This window comes from Phymastichus coffea, unplaced genomic scaffold (assembly GCF_024137745.1).
Source record: "Phymastichus coffea isolate CEN01 unplaced genomic scaffold, Cenicafe_Pcof_1.1 PCOF00038, whole genome shotgun sequence".
NCBI classification, from domain to species: Eukaryota; Metazoa; Arthropoda; class Insecta; order Hymenoptera; family Eulophidae; genus Phymastichus; species Phymastichus coffea.
This window is the reverse complement of record NW_026706849.1, coordinates 1,976,453-1,998,204: the sequence shown is the minus strand read 5'-3', so window position 1 is coordinate 1,998,204 and position 21,752 is coordinate 1,976,453. Positions and strand designations below refer to the sequence as shown.

Sequence of the window (21,752 nt, the reverse complement as noted above, 5' to 3'; positions counted from 1 at the left end):
AGCTTGACTCGAACCTTCGAGCGACTGTAGTTTCTGAACTCACGAGTTACTTTTAATATGAAGCCTAGAAGTATGTGTGCGAAACCTCCAATTTTCAATAAATAAAAATATTGCAACTCTTACTTTCAATATATTTTTATAAAAATGTATCCAAAAACTATCCAAATAAAAATCATCATTTATCTATCTCCTATTTATCTAATTGATCTAATTAGTTAACCTTATAATCAACGTTGCATTAAAATTACATAGATTGTAGAGACTTTATGACTCCCGTTTCCCATGGGTTGATCATAAAAAATATTACGCTCATACACTTTGAACATTGAGAAGTACATTTCTAAAGCCTATCGTAAATTATTCGTAGTTAATTGGATTTAATTAATTTACTAAGATACATACGGAAAACATATTATAAATAAACTTCGTTAAGCTTTCGAGACTCTAAAATGCATGATATATTAATAACAAACTGCTTTGGTATAATCTTCAGTTATAAGTAATATTTTTAGATCTTACGCTTACAGGCAGGTATATCAACAGTACAGCTCATCGTATGCAACTTACAGATGTTAACGAGAGCGTTAATTCTTAATAATTACCAGGTATGTATGACTACACGTATACTCGAGCTTATCATGATATTAAATCTAAAATTAAAGCAGTCTAATTGATTCTCTCACAAAACATTCGTCGCGCAATTGTCACGCCTAATCACTAAAGTCATAGATCTGTCACATCGATGTCCTTTTTCCGAATATTAGCGTAATTGACATTGACTCCATCTTCGGGTAGGTTCTTTTCATCTTCATCGTCGTCATCTTCAGCACCGATGCCGGACTCTTGCCTCAACATATTCAACAAGGCACTGTTAATTACTAGCGGAATGTTCGCTCGACTATTTTGTAAACTACTCTTGCTTCTGTGTAACTTTGGTGCGGACGCCGTTGATGTTTCGTTCTTCACTCTCCTCCAGTCGCTGAGTGAGTTTACTGACTCGCCGTTACCGACAAGTCGAGCGTACGAGCCTGATTGCTTCATCTCTGTCGAGTTTGGCGATCGGAACTTTTCGCCAAGACTCGCCGATGACGAACGCTTGTCCTGTTGAGGACTGTTTAATGTCTTATTTATCGGAAGGTTGAGACTGGTAACCGAGGTTGTTCGATTTCCAGTATCCTCGACACTGCACACTTCGATATACCTCGGTTGGTGATCATCCGAATTTGTGCTCCCGGGTTCCACTACGACAGGAATGGATTTCGGTACCTCGTAAGCGGCACGTGGATCTTTTGACTCATGGGATGAAGACACGTGCCAAGAGGAATATTTTGGAGTTAGAGCAGGTTTTGAATTATCCGAGTCTTGTAGCAACGAATGAATGCTTAAATTGTCTCTGAAGTGCGTGGACTTGTAGGAATTTCCTGAAAAGCCGTAGTTTGTATAAGGAACAGTGTCGTAAGTATTTGCTAACCCATAATGAAATTTACCATGAACAAGAAAGTGTCCTGGATTGACTGGACTAAGTGTGCAGTCTTCGGTATTGTTCCTCAGTACAACGATGTGGTCCAGACAGACCTTGAAGCTGGGTCTCGCATCAGGAGCACTCCAACATTTGAGCATTAGCTGATGAAGTCTGGTGGGGCAGTTGAGAGGTTTTGGTAGTCGGCCACCGGCTCTGACGTGATGCAACACCTCGAAATTCGTACGGGCTTGGTAAGGCTGCTGACCGAGGCTTGTAATCTCCCACATTAGTACGCCGAATGCCCATACGTCACTCTGCGATGTGAATACGCCGTCGACCAGTGACTCCGGGGCCATCCAACGTACTGGCAGTAAACCTTCACCTTCCTAAAAATTTATGTTAAACTCAATTAATAATTAATCAAAATTGTCATTTGACACATGAACTAAGTGTACAACTGTATTAATATTGTATTGTATAAATTTTCACTATTTCCATGATAAATGTACTCTAAATCTAATATTGATTAGATAGGGTCATAGTGGAATAACTATGTAACACGGCTATTTTGTACTATTTATGCAACCACTATCATACCCGAAGGGCCATACGAATAGTTTAAGAAATAGTTGAAAATTGCTAAAGGTTTTTAAAAAATGGCATTCTTCCAATGGCGTTGAATCTATTGATAGAAAACACACGAGTATTCCAGTGAGTTCGTTTATTGTAATTGATTATTAAATATGTATTTACCGAGTGGGCACGATAACATTTTACAAAGATATAATGTTCATCAAAATTCAGCAAACTTTAGTAGAATATTTAAATATTATAAAACTTTAATACGATCTTTCGGTATAAGTAATGTACGCATGATTATGAATCAATTACTGACTTTTAGTTTTCCTAACAACGTTGGTCCAACGATTACAATTATAAAAACTTTCACAGCAGAGTACTAATGGAAGTTTATGCTACAAATTATGTAGGTCGCTTTCATGAATATGGAAGCTCATAGCAGAAGAACTGATAATGAAATTTAGATATTTACTGACGGGCAGAAATTTTGAGGCTGATGGAATGAATTTGCTCGAATCAAACTACATTTCTGATATTACATCATTGACTTATCCTTTTGCACTGTGAGCTATGAAGCTTTCCTAATAAAATCTTATTTAAAGAGACCTTACTCTGGTAAATCTATAGTTCAGCTTTGGCAAAACGTGTGTTAATTATAGTCGTAGCAGAACCAGAAAAATGATTGAAAACATTTTTCGAATAAAATACACATTTTCTGATACTTAAAGCTATTGAAATAAAAAATTAATTTCATAAAATACTAAATAATTATTATATTGATAAATTTCTTTAATACGTTAAAATTGCTTAACGTATGTGCATGGCATTAGTCATATACAATTTATGTAGAGAAAGCATAGTATGACTACAATTGAACAATCTTAAATTAAATGTTGCTCTACTCTATTACATCATAAATATAAATGTTCCGCAGTTAATCATAATAATTCATTCGACCTAAAAAGTATGTCAATAATCGTGAATATAGATACATAAACCAAATTTCTCACAACAAAATGTATGTTCATTATCAGTTGGATTGTCAATGCTATTCAAATTGACTTGAAAAAAAGCACTAGCTTATATAGGAAAAAGAGGAGGAGGTGGTAGCGTGTTAAATTAATCATGGATGTTGAGGTTTAAGTGATTGATCCCTTGAAAACGAGTCTATAGTTGTGCATATGAGAATATGTACACGTATGTGTGCGTCCTCACATACTTCATATTTAATTGTTTTATCAAAATTCTATGACTACATGACTGCCGATATATTAGCACGTAGTATGTTATTAAAATTTTCTTTTATTTAATAGTCTATTTATTTATTTGTGTTTTTTTCTATAGACGCATTAAATAAATGTCATTAGAAGTAGACGTATAAAGTTATGTATTCTATATCTTTAAGTACTAGTATTTTTAATTTGAATAAGAATACAATAAAGAATTGGATACAAATAACGATGTAATTCGTTCCTATATGTACGTGTGTATGTGAAACTATTATTTCACCTAGTCCATCTCTTAATGTATTTGAAATATTCTTCTACTTGGCTAAAGAATAATAAGTTAATGATTTTGAAAGTTACAAATATTTATATTTATTAATAATTTATACTTATTTATTAATAATTAATTTATACTTATTTATTAATCAGTAATGTTACTAAAGTTAAAGTACTTTATGCTTAAGACCTTTAATCAAGATTTTTATGAGTCATGCATAAATAGAACTTCTCAAGCATTTTTAACTAATTTATATAGAAGGTCGAATTGAATTATATATTTTGAATAAAACTATATTTTGAATAAAACTATATAATTGAATTATATAGTTTTATTGGTGACGTCAGATTATGTACATCCGCCAAATATTTTTTACTGAATTCGTGAGTTTTCCTTTCGTAGTAGTTTTCAAAAAAGAATATAAATCAAGAGCTTTTCGAAAGGAATTTTCCGGTTGAGCCGTAAGGTTTAACCGGCTTTATACTCCAAAAATCTCTCGTTATTTCGGTCGAGCCTCTTAACCCCACGTATTTTTTCTATGACCCTCTCTCAGTGATCCGATACAAAAATTGTCCCTTAAAGAACGGAAGGGGGAAAGGTCTCGCCTGTAACACATTTCATCAATATCTCCGCTCTCGGCTGAGTAAGCATCACCCCTACCCGCAAGCTCTCGATCGCGATATACTTTTGTGCGTGCGTTGAATATCCGTGAATTAATAATTCTTCTCAAGCTACTTCGTTCGTTCACTCATTGCTTAGATATTGCAACAGATGCAACAATAGATAATAAAAAAATGCAACAATGCTCCAATAGAAAAATTACATCTAAAGAAATAAAGTTAGAACAAACCTTGCGGTAGTAGTCATTTTTGTAAATATCCCGTGCGAGACCAAAGTCACCAATTTTGACAACTCGTTGTTCACGTTCGCGCGCTGAAACGAGACAGTTGCGGCAAGCTAAGTCGCGGTGTACGAAGTGTAATTCTTCTAAGTAACGACAGCCTCTTGCCACATCCTCGCACATCGACAATAGATCTTGAAGTCGTAGAGCTGACGGATCCGATGGCTTTAGTGACCTGTTTAACACATAATTTAAACGGTGTATTGAGTATAACCCAATGAATGGGATTGAATTTTTTAATAACGATAGAACACGTTATTAGAAAATACGTTGTTAACGAAAAAAACAACTATTTTATTTCAACCGTAATTAATAACCGTAACTCAAAGAAAAACGCACCTGCTCGTTCTAAGATAACTCAACAAATCACCACCAGCCATAAGTTCAAGTAATAATAAGGGGGTGTCCGAGTCGAGGCAAACACCAAGCAGCCTCAATACGTGCTTATGCTGAAAGTGGCTCATAAGCTTGGCCTCTTGCAAAAACTCACTTTTTTCCTGTGCTGAAGCACCCTTGCGAAGCGTTTTAATAGCTATTGGTGTGCGAGAACCCGGTACGTCGAGATCTTTCGCTATGCCTTGGAATACCTGCAGCAGTAATGTTTTTGATAGCTAACTAACAAATTCGAATTATGTGATGATATTGTAATTCGAACAAGTTTTAAGTGGTTTTCCTCTTTAACTTTCCTTCAAATGAAGATAAAGTTCACACTAAAAATATATTATGAACTTACTTCTCCAAAAGCTCCGCTACCTAAAAACTTGTTCAATGAAATTTGTTCCCTCTGAATTTTCGGTAATAAAGAATCATCCGAATCCGATTCTATTGCAGCCACATAAAGTGCGTTAGTTTCGACAAAGTTCCCTCTTGGAATCTCTCTAAGTGTAGCCAATTCAACATTTGGCTTCGTCTTCAATGGTACCTTTTTTTGCTCCTCCTTCGTCTTTTTCTGCAGTGCTATCAGAAGAAAATCTTTTCAGTATGTCCGTCAATTTCAAGTGATAATACAATCTTATCAACTCACGACAAAGGCAGTAACAAAAGCAAAGTAACGTTATCGCTATTGCCGGTACACTAAGGCCCAAAATAAGTCCTAAATGTTCTTGAGCCATAATCATGGCTCTTGTCATTTCTGTTAGGTCAATAATACTACTACTCTCGCTCCAATTACCAAAGTCACGTTCGTTTCTTGCGCGTACTCTGAATTGATATTTGTCTTGCATCTGCTGTGGTATGTTCCAGAATGTGTCGCTGCCATTGTAGAGACTAAACCACTTAACACTCAAGTTTTCGTATGAAGAATTTATAATTGTTCCTTCTAGAAAATACATGATTGTTTCGGGATGAAGACTTGTCGAGTCTCTCCATAATAATTGGTAATTTGAGTTTGGTAAAGTAATGAGTGTTGGCGGTCCTGGAATTGTAGGGAGATCCTCTGAAAAATGTAATTTATTATATAATTTATGTAATGTAAACAGTAATTGTTCAGCATGTTCTTTTCTTACCCAGCGTTTCGAAAATAAATGACCCATCTTCTGGCCAGTAAAAGTCTTCCGTGTGGTTTTTATATTTCAAAACTAATCTGAACTTATATGACTCCTTTGGTTCTAAATTATCAACGAAAAACATCAGTCTATTTTTTAACTTAATATATTTGGTAACAGCCTGCCATTGATTAAATCTACTAATAGTAAACTCTAAAGTACAGTTCACAATATTTTCTTCTACCCATAACCAAGACAAATTCATTGCTTGCGCATTGACACCAGTGAGTGTCACATTATCTGGCTCAGAGTACATTCTCAATAAGTGTTTTTCACTTTGTGAATAGGAATTTGTTAGATTCTCTGGATAGGCTCTAACGTGTATCGCGTATTCTTTTCCCGGTACCATATCACTCAACAGCGTTGTAACTTCGTATAGATCAACGTCTTTTTCGTCTTCGACCCATACGACTTTGTATCTGAGAAATTCAGCATTCCAAATAGCTGGTGATTCCCAACTAACCATTGCTAAAGTCGGTGTGAGCGCTTGAACTTTAACGTTTTGTGGTTTCGATGGTACTCCAGCACCCGTTCTAATTGTAACCTCGGGATTGTCATCAAACTCCTGATCACTATAATAATTTGCTAGACTTAATCTGAATCGATATTCAGTAAATGGTTCAAGATCCTTAACTCTAAAGTCACGCCAATAGGTATGAAATCGAAGTCTTCGTTCATGCGCATCAGCCACATCGATAGTATAAAGTGTCGCTGGCAGTCCATATTTTTCACAACCTAGATAAGGCGTTGGTTCTGGTAACTTCACAGATATACTTGTAGACGTTTTCGAAACCAATTGTACGGTATAAGCCGTACGTTGAGGGACCAGACAGTCTGAATCAGGATAAGGTTGTAAAGATTTTCCAATTGCTCTGATACTTCGAGCACTGTGCACAGGATATTCCTTGATCACAGCTTCACCAGATGCCAGCTTCGTCTTATCCGTGAAGTAAATTTTCCCAGTTTCCAGATTCGACCAATAGATGTTACACTTGTCCATGGTAAGCGAAGCAGGTGGTAAACCGTGATTTTCTCCACCTTCCAGAACGAGATTACATACACAACCTTCCATGTCGGCGATGTAGAGTTCACCTTCTGCTGATATCCAGTAAATTACTGGGTTGATAGGGTCGGTATTGTCAATCGTGAAAACTGGTTGGATCGTTGGTCGAAAAGGGCATGTACAGTCTTCGGTGTGATTGAAGAATGGTTGTACGTTGTTACCCGATAGATCTGACTGCATTACGTAGCCGAGATTACTCGTACTTATTAACTCGATCCAAAAGAGATTTCTGTAAATTAGAAAATTCAATGAGATTTTTAAATACTTGTTTAATTTTACAAGATTAAATAAATTATACCCGGTTAATGGTGCAATATCCAGATTGACAATTCTCCTAGTTCTCGACAGAATTCTGGAGTACTTATACAAACCAGCTTCCCACACTGTAACATCCAATTTTACAATATGGCTCAGTCCAGATTCTTCGTAATTTGATTCGGTCCAGAATAGATTTCTAGATATCCAATCTGCACATAAACTCAGTGCCGTACTATTCAACGTGAGTATCTTTGTAATATTGTGTGCTTCGGAGTCAGCTGTTACTAATTCTTGCATTTCGTTAATCCAGAAAATTTTATTCTCTGCATCGAAGTTAGCTACTTCTACAGCTATGTGTCGAGTTATCGTGATGTTCGAACGTTCATCAAGATCTATTTTTTTTACATCGTCGAGTGCAGCTACCAAAAGCTGAGGTATTGGATTTTCATTTTCCGTCGATGCTGTTATTGTCTCGGTGTAAGGACCTGCACCGACTTCGGCATATGCGCAAACTCGAAAATAATGAGTGGTATTCGCTTCAAGACTATCGATTGTATATTCTATAATTAATAATTCAAATAGAATATATTTTATATGTTATATATGGAAAGGTAATATATAAAACGAGAATTAAATAAATCATTTACCGAATGCAGTTGCGGGCAGGTTAACTGAATCACATATTGGTACTTCTACGTGATCGATCACAATCCAGCATTGCACGCTAAAACCTTTAATGGGTCCATTTAGGAATTCTGGCATATTCCACCTAACAATAAAATATAAAAATTGAGAAGACAAATCCACATAAACAAAAATGGACTACTTACCTAAAAATAGCAAAATAATTAACATGTTCAGACAACGGCTCTTTGAAACTTTCCACAAAAACTCTCGGTTCCGTAGGCTGACTAGGTACACTTGGAGGAGATCTAAGCACTTGACTAACCCTACTCGCTGAATCCCAATGCGTATACGCTCTGATAGTGACTTCCAGCAACGAGTAAGGCAACAATCTATCAGCGTTCGCGTATCTGATCGTAGTTTCGGTAGTTGATATCGGTGGTGAGTCAACGTTGATTACGTCGGCAAAGTTAACCTCGTAGAACACTTTACCGTAATTCGTATTGCTAGCTGGTTTCCAAGTGACGTTAAAATCTCGCCAGGTGCCGACAATTGCAATGCTGTCAATCTCTATTGGTTCCGGACGTACGATTACGCGTGGTCGTGGCGATGGATGTGGTGTTTTTAAAGTGAATGTGACTAATAGAGTTTTCGAATTTGTGAAGTTTGCCAGAATTGCCGGGTACTTGCCGAATACATCAGTAACCATGACGGTGTTAGCTGAGGTGAGGAAGAATAGGCGATGAGATATATAAGTGAGGGAATTACCAACTGCACTACGAATTGTTGAAATCTGAAAATAATGAAAAATATTGAGCATGATTTTACGGGGTTATTAGTAAATTCACCGTATCTAAAATAAATTGTCATAATACCAATTCGGGAAGTACGTCGTGGTTACGTGGCAACATATCGGCGGTAATCGATCTGTACAGCGCACATTCGTCTTGAGTCTCGCCGATGATCCAGTAGATAAACCTATTCTCCAAATCCAGCGTCAATCCAGCAACGTGACGTCCGTCAAAGTCTTCCTCGCCGCGATAGCGTCGTCTCTCCTCGCCATTCAGCCGTGTAACTTCGACGGTACGGCTTGTCGACCAGTAGACATGTGCCTCGAGTGAATCGATCAGGAGATTACTGACAATGCCGGAGATCACTACTGGTTCTTGCTGTGATCCGTTCAACGACGATCTGACAATCTGAAAATTGGAATTGAAGCTTATTAATTCTGTTGAGTAAATTGAATATTTATATACTAGTGAAGTTTTTAAATTTACAACTATATTACTTTTCTAAAATTATACTTACTGTTTGTTTTTTTAAATCACACCAGTATATTTTTTCTGTTATCCATTCAATAGCGAGGTTCGACAAAGTATCTACGAATTCAACTTTGCTCATTTTTCCCATAGTAGTATTGAGTTTGTAAAGCTTAGAGCTGTTGCTTACGATGTATAGAACGTCTTTAAATGTACATAAATCAGTGGCAAAGAAATAATTTTCTTTCTCCAATGCTGTATTATTTAGTAGTAATTTTGCATTTTCTCCAGTTAAGTCACTGTGCAAAAGAGTTGAGTTTGTTGCCCAGATAATTGAAGCTTCTAGTTCTTTTCTAAAAATGAAAATAATATTCATACAGAGAAATATACTTTTGTTCCTTTACCTTCTTTTTTTATTTTTATTGAAATAGAGTTTTACGCATAAGTTGTTTATTTAACAAAATGAATAAACGAACCAGTTTAGGTTATTACCCAACCTTCAATTTCTAATAAACGTATAAAACGTATTTAATTAAAATCATGCTTTGCACTGTCAAAAACATATTTCTACAGTATTTCTACAGGACCTCGATAACTACATAGAAGTATTCTAGAGAATTCTAGTTTCTAAAGTATTTATGCTAAGTTTTCATGACACAAAACCATTTGTTTCCAATATTCAAAATTTTCCGGCTTTTGCGATATCGTGTGTGCTTTATCTAACAAATATTTTCTACAACTAAATTGTTATTTTTTTACACTTTTACAGATAAAAAGTCTTGAAGCAGTGGAGATAAATAAAAGCGGTTTTACGTTTCCCTGTTTTTTTTTTATGAAAATTAGTCAACTCATTCAAACGTTAAAAGAAGAATCGCAGGATCAAAAGAACGAATTAACTTAAACGAATGTTTTTAGGAAAGTAAGATTTAAAAAAAACCTACTTATGTTGTTGATAGACTTAGAGTGATGCCTGCGTTGTAAAAAAAATATATCAATTTTCTGATTATAATCATGTTATAATTATCATAATAATATAAAAGGGGAGAAATATTATTAAAAAACAAGAGTTAATTATCTAAATCTAGGAGCATATTTTATTCTGAGATTGCAAGTTTTGGGCTTTTCTTTTACAAAAAACACGCCTCGGCTTAGCTTTACTCAATATTTCGTGTGGTTTAAACTTTTAATTAATGCTCCAACGATTATGACTGCAGAAAGAGAAAGTGATATGATTGAAACATAATTGCAAAACCTAGAGCTCACAGTAAAATTTTCTTAATTGCAAGTCTACTTTTTGAAAGCCACATTTTTTATAAAAATAATTCAATGACATTAGTTCTTTGAATTTATTTTGTTGAGTAAGTATATAAATTAATGTGGGACAGTAATTCTTATGAAATGCAAAGAACTAGTTTTTATTATATTTATTAAATATTCAAGAACGTAAATATACCAACCGTTTCATAAATTTATTATTATGAAAAAACAACTAATACTTACTTGATAGTCTGGACTTTGAATTCCGGTGACCAAGGACCATCACCAGAGCTTGAGTAAGCAGCCATCTTTATACTGTAAAGTGCATGTTCTCTCAGCTCGTCTACCAAATGTTCATTATCGCGTAAACCACGTTCTCTTATCAATTCACCATCTATGTCGTCTTCGACAAGCAACGCGTATGACCAGTCACGCCAAGCACCTCGACTTTGTCCATCCAATAATTTAGGTTCATTCCATGTTATTTTTGCTGATTGAGACAGAGCTAATATTTGAAGATTTGTTGGTGGATTTATCGGGATAGGTATTGGTTGAGCAGATGATGTTAGTATGTGAATTCCTACGAAGTCTTCTCCAATCCTAAGAATACATGAAAATCAATAATAAGATAGGTAAATCTTACAATATAAATGAAAAATAATTTTTTATACATGATTTACATGTCCAACTAACTTCTTGAATATATAAGTTGTTAATAAACAGTAAATCTATAAAACAATTTAAATACCTGTTGAAAAGTCCTTTGTATAAGTATCGATGGTCGTTAGAATTATAGCTCTCGGTGAAAATTTCAACTCCGTTAGTCCAATAAAACAGACCATCGAGTATAGCTAGAGAAATGACTTTTTTGAACTTGGGTTGTTTAGCATTAAGTCGAACGTCAACAACGACTTTTCCATCCAGAGTAACAGACTTTATAGTGTTTTCCGTTTGGTAAGCTACAAGTAATCGTCTATGGGTATAATCAACAAGAAAGGCTCCTAATTGTTGTTTTCGTAAAATTTGTTCAGGCTAAAATTAATTGAAATTCCAACTAAGCTTTTCTAAATAAACAAATATTTCGTAAGTAGAATGTCTTTACCTCATTCAGACCAGCTTCATCAAACCTACTCAAATCTACCCTATAAAGTCCATCGTTTCCCATCCAAAACAAATATCCATTAACAGGATCCACCTCCAATCTCGTCACTTCTCCAATCTTTGTTATGATAGTCGTCAAATTTTTAGCGTCAAAATCACATCTAGCAATCTCCCAGTATCCAGTTACATCGTTCACTCCAGCTACATACAACCACTCGTTAAGCCAATCTATAGACAAGGCCCATGGCCGTAAATCCGTACTATTAGAGCCAAGAAGCTCGATTATTTCCGATTCCTGAGTTTCATCGATTGATACGCGGAATATTTTATCACTAGAGTCACACAAGAAGAGTTGTGACGAGGAAATTAAAAGAGCGGTATCACGAATAAGTTCTGTAGTGTTGAACAGGAGATGAGCTGGAGTGAGGGTATCCGCGTTTTGTAGAGCGATGGAATTTTCACTTATTATTATTAAATCGGGCTTTCCCGATGAGTTGGCTGCAAATTTAATTTAAATTCAGTTTAAATTTGCAAAAGTAAATTTTGAACTGATTATACCTTGTGGTTCGGATAATGTTTGAACAATTGCAGAAGTCGATGGTCCCTCGCCGTCTTCATTTCTCATGGTCAAAGTCACCGTGTAGTTAGTACTTGGATTAAGATTTTGAAACATAAATGCATCTTGTGAAATTGGAATATCCTGAAAGTAAAACCGGTTTAACAATGAAATTCACAGGCAAATACGAGCTATAAGCCGTAAGCGGATACGAGAGAATAAACCCAACTCTCAACTGAAAAGTCTCGTGGCCTTCTTGTTGCAGTCGTAGAACGTACGAGAATAAAGGTCCACTGGTAAACGGGCCAGGCTTCCAGTTGACGTAGATTCTCAAGTGATCGATGGCAATCACTTTATTAATTACGGGAGCGGAACTCGGCGCTCCGCCAGGAAACGTGGTTATCGTGTCGCTGGCTTGCGAGACGATTGGCCGGTCGTCGTTTTGTTGCGCCGACTTTAAGTGTATTGCCAAGCGGAACTGCGAATATGATGGAATGATCGTTGTTATTTTTTTCCTCTTTATTGTCTTTAGTACATAGCGACATCCGTGCTGCGGCTTTATATTTACCCGGTAATTCGTAAAAGATTGTAAATTGTAAATGAAAATTTGATTGTTTTCATTCCAATGCTGATTGTTACAATAACGCCATTTTCCGTCCGTACCTTCGATTCGCGATTGTGCAAAATATAAAATTTTATCGTCGTACTGTTGTAATATACTGTTGTCCCATTTGATCGTTAGTGATCTTGTTGCTAAGGATTCTTCGACTAGACTTGGCGCTGGTGCCACTGCTATGTCAACTATAAATTTAATACATTTTAGTAATCATTGGGTTGATATTAATATGTTGAATTTCTATTCTGACTTCCAATTGAATCTACCAAATGATTATTATTCGTGTATTCTAAACACGACGTGAATACCATATGAAAAAAGCTTATACGACAGCTTAAGAGCGTGCGATTACTGCACGATATAATAACATAACGATTGGGTTAATTGTAAGTTGTATTTCGTCATTGTTGAATGAATACCGTTATAGAACTCACAGATTTCCTGTTGATAAATTTCAAAGTGAAGTTGTCGATAAACACGAATATCCCTAAAAACACAAAGAGTATTTATTCTAACCTTGTAGCACTGAAACTTTTCAATCTTAAAACGATTAAAAAGTGAAGAATGGCTGAATAGTAAATCGATCGCTAACATGGGATAAATCGATTCATTCTGGACACCTCGGAAAAGTTTAAACCTAAATGTCATTGCCGAATAGCCGGCCGATCTCGTCAAAATCGACGAGACATACGATCGATCTGCGGCGTCGCGAACAAGCCTTCAAAGAATACGATTCCATTCTGGAGGAGCACAAGAGTTCCTTTAATGAAAAATGGAAACACGACTTACCAGCAAACAAAGCCATAGACGGTACAAGCCTTGATGATTTCGAGAGGTTGCGCACTTTAGGCACTGGAGCTTTTGGTCGAGTAATGCTGGTCAAGAAAGCAGATGACGCCAATTATTACGCTATGAAGATATTAGACAAAACTCAGCTTGTCAAAATGAAGCAGGTAAGCGAAGATTTTGCTTTAAAAGAATAAGAAACAGTCGATATTTATATTCAAATTAACATTTTACAAATACCTTGAGTTTGTTAAGTTAAGTAAATTTGTTATTTAATCATTAATTTTAATGAAATTCAATTATCGCGTAGATCGATCAACTTTTTAATGATTCATTATGCAAAAATTTGAAGCAGAATCAAGTGAAAAGACAACAAAAGTGCAATGTCTTTCGTTTACACGTTTACAATTAAAAGACAAGTTTCAAAACTTTTAAGCATAGCGAATAATTTTTTACTAACAAAATTTTCTATATAAATAGTAATACAATTCGTGTTAATGAGAAAAAAAGAATCTGAATAAGCCCAAATCTACAGGTGGAACACACGCACAATGAGAAACGAATCCTTCAGAGCCTTCTCTTCCCGTTCACCGTATATATGGAGTACTGCTTCAAAGACAAGTCGTACATCTACATGATATTGCCGTTCGTAAACGGAGGCGAGATGTTTTCGCATCTGCGCAGGATGGGCAAATTCGACGAGAATCTGTCGCGCTTTTATGCCTCCCAAGTTGCTCTCGCGCTCGAGTATCTGCACAAGTGCTGTCTCGTCTATCGCGATCTCAAGCCGGAAAATATACTCATCGATCACGACGGCTATATTCGTGTCACGGATTTCGGTTTTTGTAAAATGATCAACAACAGGTTTATCTTGCTTGTGTTCCTTTTCGCAATAATAATTTGTTAAGATCAATTTAGTAAAATTTTGTTGATTTAATAACAGCAAAGTATTTTTTTCTAACCGAAGGAAATTATCGACAGGACATGGACATTGTGCGGAACTCCCGAGTACTGGGCACCAGAGGTCATTCTATCGAAAGGCTACGGCAAAAGTGTGGACTGGTGGAGCTTCGGTGTGCTGGTATACGAAATGAACGCCGGTCACTCGCCTTTCTATTCTCACAACCCAATAAAAATCTACGACAAGATTACCACAGGCAGATATCGTTTTCCATCGTTTTTCAACGAGGATCTCAAAGATCTGGTTAAAAACCTTCTACAAGTAGACTTGAGTCGACGATTCGGAAACCTGAAAGGTGGTCCAGTAGATATCAAGAAGCATAAGTGGTTTCAAAGAATCGACTGGCTGAAAATTTACAACAAATCTGTTGTGCCGGGTTTTATCCCGGCGGTTGATGGGCCTGGAGATGACAGTCATTTCGATAGGTACGAAGAAGAAGAATTGCTGGTTGCCGACGATGATGCGTATGACAAGGAGTTTAAGAACTTTTGACTAATAAGTGTTCGAAGAAAGAGTGCATCGATTAATTTGCATTTCAACGTTAATAGAATCTCTTGTATTAAGAGTCGGATGTACATATATAGTCTGGGAGTAAAATAAGAAGAGAAATAAATTGTAAATATATTTTTAACGTTCAAGCGTGTGTGCATTCTTACCTTTTAACTGTTGAAAGTACTGGTTAAGGGCATTTTGGCAGCCAATAGTGCAATAAAGTTCCTTATAAAATAGCAAACTATGCGTTCCATTCTAAGATGAGATAAAAAGACATAACTGGATGTTAATATGATCGGCGTGTATGCGTAAGTCGGTTATATTAACATTGCTTAACGTCACTTACACAAACTTCTTGACAGCTCGAGTTGAGCGCTTGCTCCCATATGACGCAGCCATAAGAGCACTGTCGAGATGAAGTTTTGATACTTAAGACGATTATACATGAGTCGTAAATTGGAATTTTCATGCTTGCCAAGATAATTTCATTTAAATGCGACACACGACTTTCTTGGGGACTGTTAGAGATAATTGCGTTCTTTAATGATTTCTTAACACGTCTACACGAACGTAGACTTGTAAAAATATTATGTTTATGGAAGAAATCGAGTATTTATATAGTAAAGAAAATTATCAAGAAAATATTTCTTAAATTCAGACATTTTTCTTTATTGTACAATTTATTAAGTATCGTTGGTAGGCATTCATTATACGGTGGTGCTGTTAAAGCTTAGAGCACATACTGTGTAATAACCCAAGTATACATATAACCGTTGTGTCATCTAAATAACAAAATCATCACGTACGATAGTTTTCTAATGAGGAGTCGCGCAAAAGTTACCGGGGCTCGAAATTCCGGAATAAGCCGGCCGACGTATATGCACGTAGTGACACAACGCGGTCACACGGCAATTACACGATTTCACGCGCTCGCGCGCCAATTGACGCCGCGCGCTCGCGAAAATTACCATGCGCGCACTTTCACATGTCCATTCACCCGGCACTGCGAGAGAGAGAGAGAGAGTGCTGCCCTTCACCGAATGTCAATTTTCGCCGGCGACGCGCACATTTGCATCCATCCGATAAGTCCATCCCGCGCGAGGGCTTGTATTATCTAAGCATCCCGCGTACTACGCGTGAAATTGGATTAGTCTGATATGATTGTTTGAGCTTGCAAGCTTTTTGAATGCTGTGCTTGGATTTTCGTTTTGTTTTTTTTTTTTGTTAATTGGTAACCTCTGACGATTGCACGTGTTTGTTTTGTATCACAATATTGTGAATCGAATAGACGGAAAACAGAACGGCACAAACAGAACCATCTTTTACAAAATTGATTTAAAAAAAAAGAAATAATATAACAAAAATAATCATGTATACTTCGGTGAACCAATTGATATCAATATTACGTCCATTCGTTGTCTCTTTTGTTCAATTTTCTCAAGAATGGTATGTTATGTTTCAAGTTTCTTCTACGACTAAGTTTATTAAATGTTGCTGATAATACTCATGGTTCGTGTTATTACAAAGGTAGTAATCGAAGTGAGCTTTGCGTACATCATGCTGAAGATTCTACTTGCAAGCAGCACTCAAATAAATAAAAGTGCAAAACGTCCAAAATAAAATGAATTTCGAACGTGCGGCAATTACGAATTTTCGTACTATAGAACTCGAACATTAGAAATTCTTTCTTACTCAAATTCAAATTAAGCATTTGAATTGTGACGCAGAGAAAACTCAGTAACATAAAGATATAACTATAGCTAGATCTAACTAAGCCTTGTTAGCATAATTATTATTAAATGAAGAGAATTTTATGAGTGACGTAAACCTCGCTTGATAGTCCCTGCTAAGCAAGTTTTGACTGCAGTTCTACGTTGGCATGGCTTAGCGTTATTTTATAAAAAAAAGTAAAATTCGATGCATAATTGCGATTATTATTAAAACTGGCGCTGATCAAGCGAAAAACTGAAAAAAACGCAAGAAGATGTGCTTTGACGAGCCTCTCACTCTCACACGCTACAATGAGTCATTCGCAACATTTATAATCGCTAAAAGCTAGAAAAATATGTAGGACAAGCAATCCAGCCGAGGGCGTAGCATTAAAAAAGTGATGCGCCAGTTTTTATCGGTATCGCAGAGCTTAGTCAGCCTGGAGCGACCTTACAGTCTTTCTCTCTCTTCGTACGTGTATATACAATTGAGCGCGCATCTACCGGAAGCGAGTCTATTGTCTATAGTCGAGAGGGAGTCGCGAAGCTTGTTTGCTTTATTTTCGGTGCGAGCGTTAGCTTTCACGCTAATTAGATGAAAACGACAGCGCCGCGTTGTTTGTTTGTTTTTCTCTTCTTTGATCTATCATAGTGCACGGATGCACCAATAGATCGGAGTATACGTCTCTATGAGTTTTTATTAGCGTTGGAAATAAATTAATTGGCGGTTGCTACTTCTTACGTGATCGATTCTACATGGTGCTCCACAACCCACTTCCGCTCCAACATCGTCTGCTTCATCCTAAAAAATACGATGGTTTTTTAGTATTGGTCTATGAAAACATAATTGTGAATCTTTTATTCGAAACAATTATGCAATAAATTACAGTTTGCTATTTTCTAATTATTCATCGTACGCGCAATTAAAAATATTGGAATAGAATATGTTGGTACAGCGCGTCATTGGACCCTCCCACAAGTGAGTGATTATTCAATTATAGATAAATGCAGATGGCTACGCACACTTTTATTTTTGTACTGAAGTGCAAATCATAATCAAGCTGTTAAGCGAAATTTGTAATTACTAACGTGCAGCAATCGAGCATTTAAAAATTGAGCTATCCGACCTGTCCATGACATAAAAATAGCTTGTGGTGCAATGATATAGCGGCGAATTGCTCGCAAGCGAACGCTGATTATTGCATGAGGCAAAGTGTATCTATCCGCTTGTCACGTCTGATCGTGTACGTTTTGTAATTCGTAAATTTCTTCTTTTTATCTTTCTTTAAACGTGAAGAATCTACAGAGATAAACATTCAATTGATTCATTCATAAGGAGCTTTCTTCTCTCGTAAATGAACGGACAAGTTGCACTTAATTCACGGTTTCAAGAGCGTTGACGTTTACTCTATGAATCATAATAGTAGTCATATTTAAGTAGCAAGTCGTGATATTGTAAAGAAAAATCCAGTTGTACGTTCAATTTTTTATGTCATATCAACTTTAACCACACACGATTATCGTCTATCTCATGAACTTTCTAAGCTTTATCCGATGTGAACATTATTATCTTATAAACTAGAATTTCTCCAGCAGATGTTCGCGGAGAATTTTTTTCAAACTATTTCTCTCAGAGCCGAATAAAAGTCAAAGAGCGAGAGAGAGAAATTCGTCCTCGTCGCAGTCTTAGAGGGTCCCATATAGTCGCAGTTTAAGTCGATTAACGTACCGGGCGTATAGTCGGTACAAAAAGATGCTCTCACTTTCATCGTCATCGTCGTCGTCGTCGTCGCCGCCGTCGTCGTCGTCGTCGTCGTCGTCGTCAATTGATACGTCCTTGGCGTCGCTGCGGCGACGCTGTCGCTGGCAATTTTTCGTTCGTGGCATATCCCCCGTATGACTCGGACAGAATTGGCTTCTCATGCGTTTGTTATTTTTCCCTCGTGAGGCGTGCGACTCTTGTGCGAAGAGGGGCACAGTGGTTCGGACGATGACACGTTTTTTGATTGCGACATAAGAGCTTTTTGTCTTTCGCGCGAATGTGGACTTCATTTAATTAAGCGCTCGCAAGGGCTCATGATTCTTTGGTGAAATTTTGCCCGCAGCAGACGAACTTTTCGACGTGATGCATTGTAGTCGCAGCTGCGTTGTAAATCAACGGTTTGAAAATGTGAAAGTTATTTTAGATTGCCCGAGTGTAAAAGTACGCTTTACGTTAATGGGATAAAGATGGTCAGAGGCAGCAGGTTGCTGTTATGATGAATCGAATCATTGTATTTATCGCTCACTGCATTACTAACGATATTATTACAAACAGAATCGGAGCATTTGCGACCGTTAAAGAGTATTATAAATAAAAATGCCGTGTGATTTATTTCTTGATTCGTGTTTAAAAAAAATTATGCTATACGATCTCGCACCCTCTATCTGTTTTGACGTAAACAACAAAATTATGACTTTCATATCGAGTTTTCGTGAGAACTGTAAAGTAACATCTGTTAATTTTAACGAGTTTACTTCATTAGAATCAGTCGAGCGTCATCGTCACACGTACGTACAACACATGGCACTCATATTATGACATAAACTTTTAGCGACGTTTGTTCAATTTTTTATTCCAAAAATTATATACTTTTTTTTTATTCTAAAATTCAAGCTATTTTCTCGCTTTTCTGTTGTGAATACACACACACACACACATATATTAGTCATGAATTACTTATTTTGCACAATGAAATCATTATTCTCAGTAGCAAAGTTGATAGTATTGTATACGATTTTTCAAACGAAAATCTTTCAATTACTTATTAATCATTTTTTTATGTAGCTATATTAATACTTCGAACATTCGTGAGTCACTCGTGAGTTTTAAATTAGTCTTTGATGAATATTAAATTTTGAATTTTAGTTGGAAAAATATTATTCTGACAATTTTTATATCTACAATGTAGCCAATTGAAATGCAAAATATCATCAGTCAGGAGGTAGAAATGAATCAGGAATCATGATGCTCTGACTAGAAACTAACATCAGCATGCAAACGTTAATTTGTAATTAGGTTCTCATGATCATGCGAGTGGCAGAGGCTTCGGCGCGCAAGCGACAGCCTTATGTCACTATAGAATGCATAGTTCGCTCCCTCGAGAGCACATGGGCCGATAAATTTTATAGTTTCATGTTACAACGACAACCTTGCCACAGCAACAACAAAAGCGACCGAGCCCATTATCTATGGCATGTGCTTCGTCGTCTTCGGGAAGGGTTTGCACGCGCGCTGTTCAATGTTTTTCGACTGGAATTTAATTCTGATTTACGCCGCTTTTATCATCGAACGCGCGTTTGGGTATTGTTGTATGACGATTTAATGGATGCCGGAGTTGCTTCACTATACCCCCATAAAGTTTTATAAGCAGATAAAATATGAAAGCTGTTTTAAGACCAAGATATTGCTCTTTATATATATATTTTTGTAACCATATTTATTGATTAGAGCGCGAAACCTCAAATTTACAATCGGATTATTGAAACAGTGAAATGAACTTTTGATAAAATATGAGCGTTTTTTGAAAGAACATTGTTATAAGTTTACAGTAGATTTATTCACCGATAGCAATTTTTCGGAATTTCATTTATAACAATACAGTGCGCAAAAGTAAACTTCATTCAGCCGCTCACTCGGCTCATCGTATAACAAACGTAAAGGAAGAAGTATCGTGTATCAAGTACACAAAAGCCAAACTAGCACATCGGCAAATTTTCTTATAACATTACAGCTGGGTAATGCAAAGTTGCGCCCATCAACGCGATAACATCATGCGCATAAAGCGCGGACGGCTAAGCTTTCACCTCGGGTAGCGCCTGAAGATGCGAGCGAGGCGTTTAATTGATAATTGTGTATTTCTTTCCTGCTCGTTGCGCGCGTGATCGGGCAGTGTGAATGCTCTTCCTTCCAATTTCGCCGCCGATCTACGTAATCTACTTGCCAGAAGGACGCGCGCGCGAAATTTTACCGCTTGCGCTCTTGCTTTTTACACACCGCTAACGGAGACTGGAGTGTACCGAGGTGTTTCAGAGTGATGTCATAATTTAATAAGACGTAAATTGGCAGAAGCACGTTCTTTCACGAGGACTCTTGTACCTTCGGTTGCGCCTCGGCGAATCGCACAAATTATTACTGAGCTCGTGTTTGTGAAAATAAACTTAGACAAGTTTTTTAACGATACCCGCGGGAATGATTACGCTGAACGAGCGAGATACACACCAGAGTTCTTTATAAATTGGATGAGTCAGTTTTTTTTATTGTTGTTGTAGCCTCTTCTCGTTTATTTTTTCACACGAAATGCAATGCCAAAGTATGCAACGATAACGCCTGCCAATATTCATTCTTAGCGGTTGATATAATTAAATAATGCGCATCAATAATCTCGAAAATAAATCATTCACTTGGCGCAATTAAATCGATTACATAAAATGAGATTCGACATGCGGCTACTACGCCCCTATATATATACACCTTTGACTTTACTTTTATATTAAGCTAATGATGATTGTCTGAAATTGAAATTGCGGAGAAAAAATTTTATCTTTAGCCATGAGAAAGTCAGTTTAGGCGACACTTTATTAGGTTACTCATAGAAGCAAATTGGAGGGTAAATGATATAGAGTGATTTGTAAATGTTCTACCTCGTTGCTGCGACTTTCAAGTCTACAATTGCTCTACTTATTTGTTCCACTGATTTTCAATGTTTCTACGATTTGCCGCTCGGTAGTTTTGTTTGTGCGTAACTTTCGTGTAAAGGAAAGTAAGTAAGCTATCTCAGTGTATTTTAGTCAAGTTGCATGAACCTAATAAAAATGCAGTAGAGAAACCAAACAGTCGAAAATTGAATGTCGACACGGTCGAGTGATCTGATACGAAAAATTTTTGAGTGCAAAGTTACCTGAGCCAAGTGAAGACGTCGGCACTCGGCGACGCATTCGTCGGGTGCCCTTTCCTGCAACTCCTCTGGCAAATATGCAATCCCGTGAGACTTTCTTGTGGTCGTCAGCAGCAGCACTAGCAATATAAGTGATTCTCTCAT

General features: G+C 36.7%; 2 protein-coding genes across 2 annotated transcripts; one reads left to right on the top strand and one right to left on the bottom strand.

Moving 5' to 3' along the window:
• Positions 1-721: 721 nt before the first annotated feature.
• LOC131663801 (proto-oncogene tyrosine-protein kinase ROS) lies at positions 722-21,752 on the bottom strand. The gene is made up of 22 exons (XM_058934438.1): positions 21,612-21,752; positions 17,414-17,473; positions 15,309-15,368; positions 15,127-15,217; positions 12,676-12,908; positions 12,337-12,585; positions 12,110-12,251; positions 11,553-12,049; positions 11,199-11,482; positions 10,694-11,050; positions 9,243-9,546; positions 8,810-9,133; positions 8,141-8,727; positions 7,958-8,079; positions 7,351-7,870; positions 5,951-7,281; positions 5,470-5,880; positions 5,179-5,402; positions 4,785-5,032; positions 4,395-4,620; positions 1,488-1,848; positions 722-1,421 (listed from the first exon to the last, which is right to left on the bottom strand). Exons 1-22 carry the CDS (start codon positions 21,750-21,752, stop codon positions 724-726), a joined length of 7,470 nt encoding a protein of 2,489 aa, XP_058790421.1. The 3' UTR covers positions 722-723.
• On the top strand, positions 13,365-14,962 carry LOC131663811 (cAMP-dependent protein kinase catalytic subunit alpha-like). The gene is made up of 3 exons (XM_058934477.1): positions 13,365-13,676; positions 14,045-14,373; positions 14,491-14,962. Exons 1-3 carry the CDS (start codon positions 13,365-13,367, stop codon positions 14,960-14,962), a joined length of 1,113 nt encoding a protein of 370 aa, XP_058790460.1.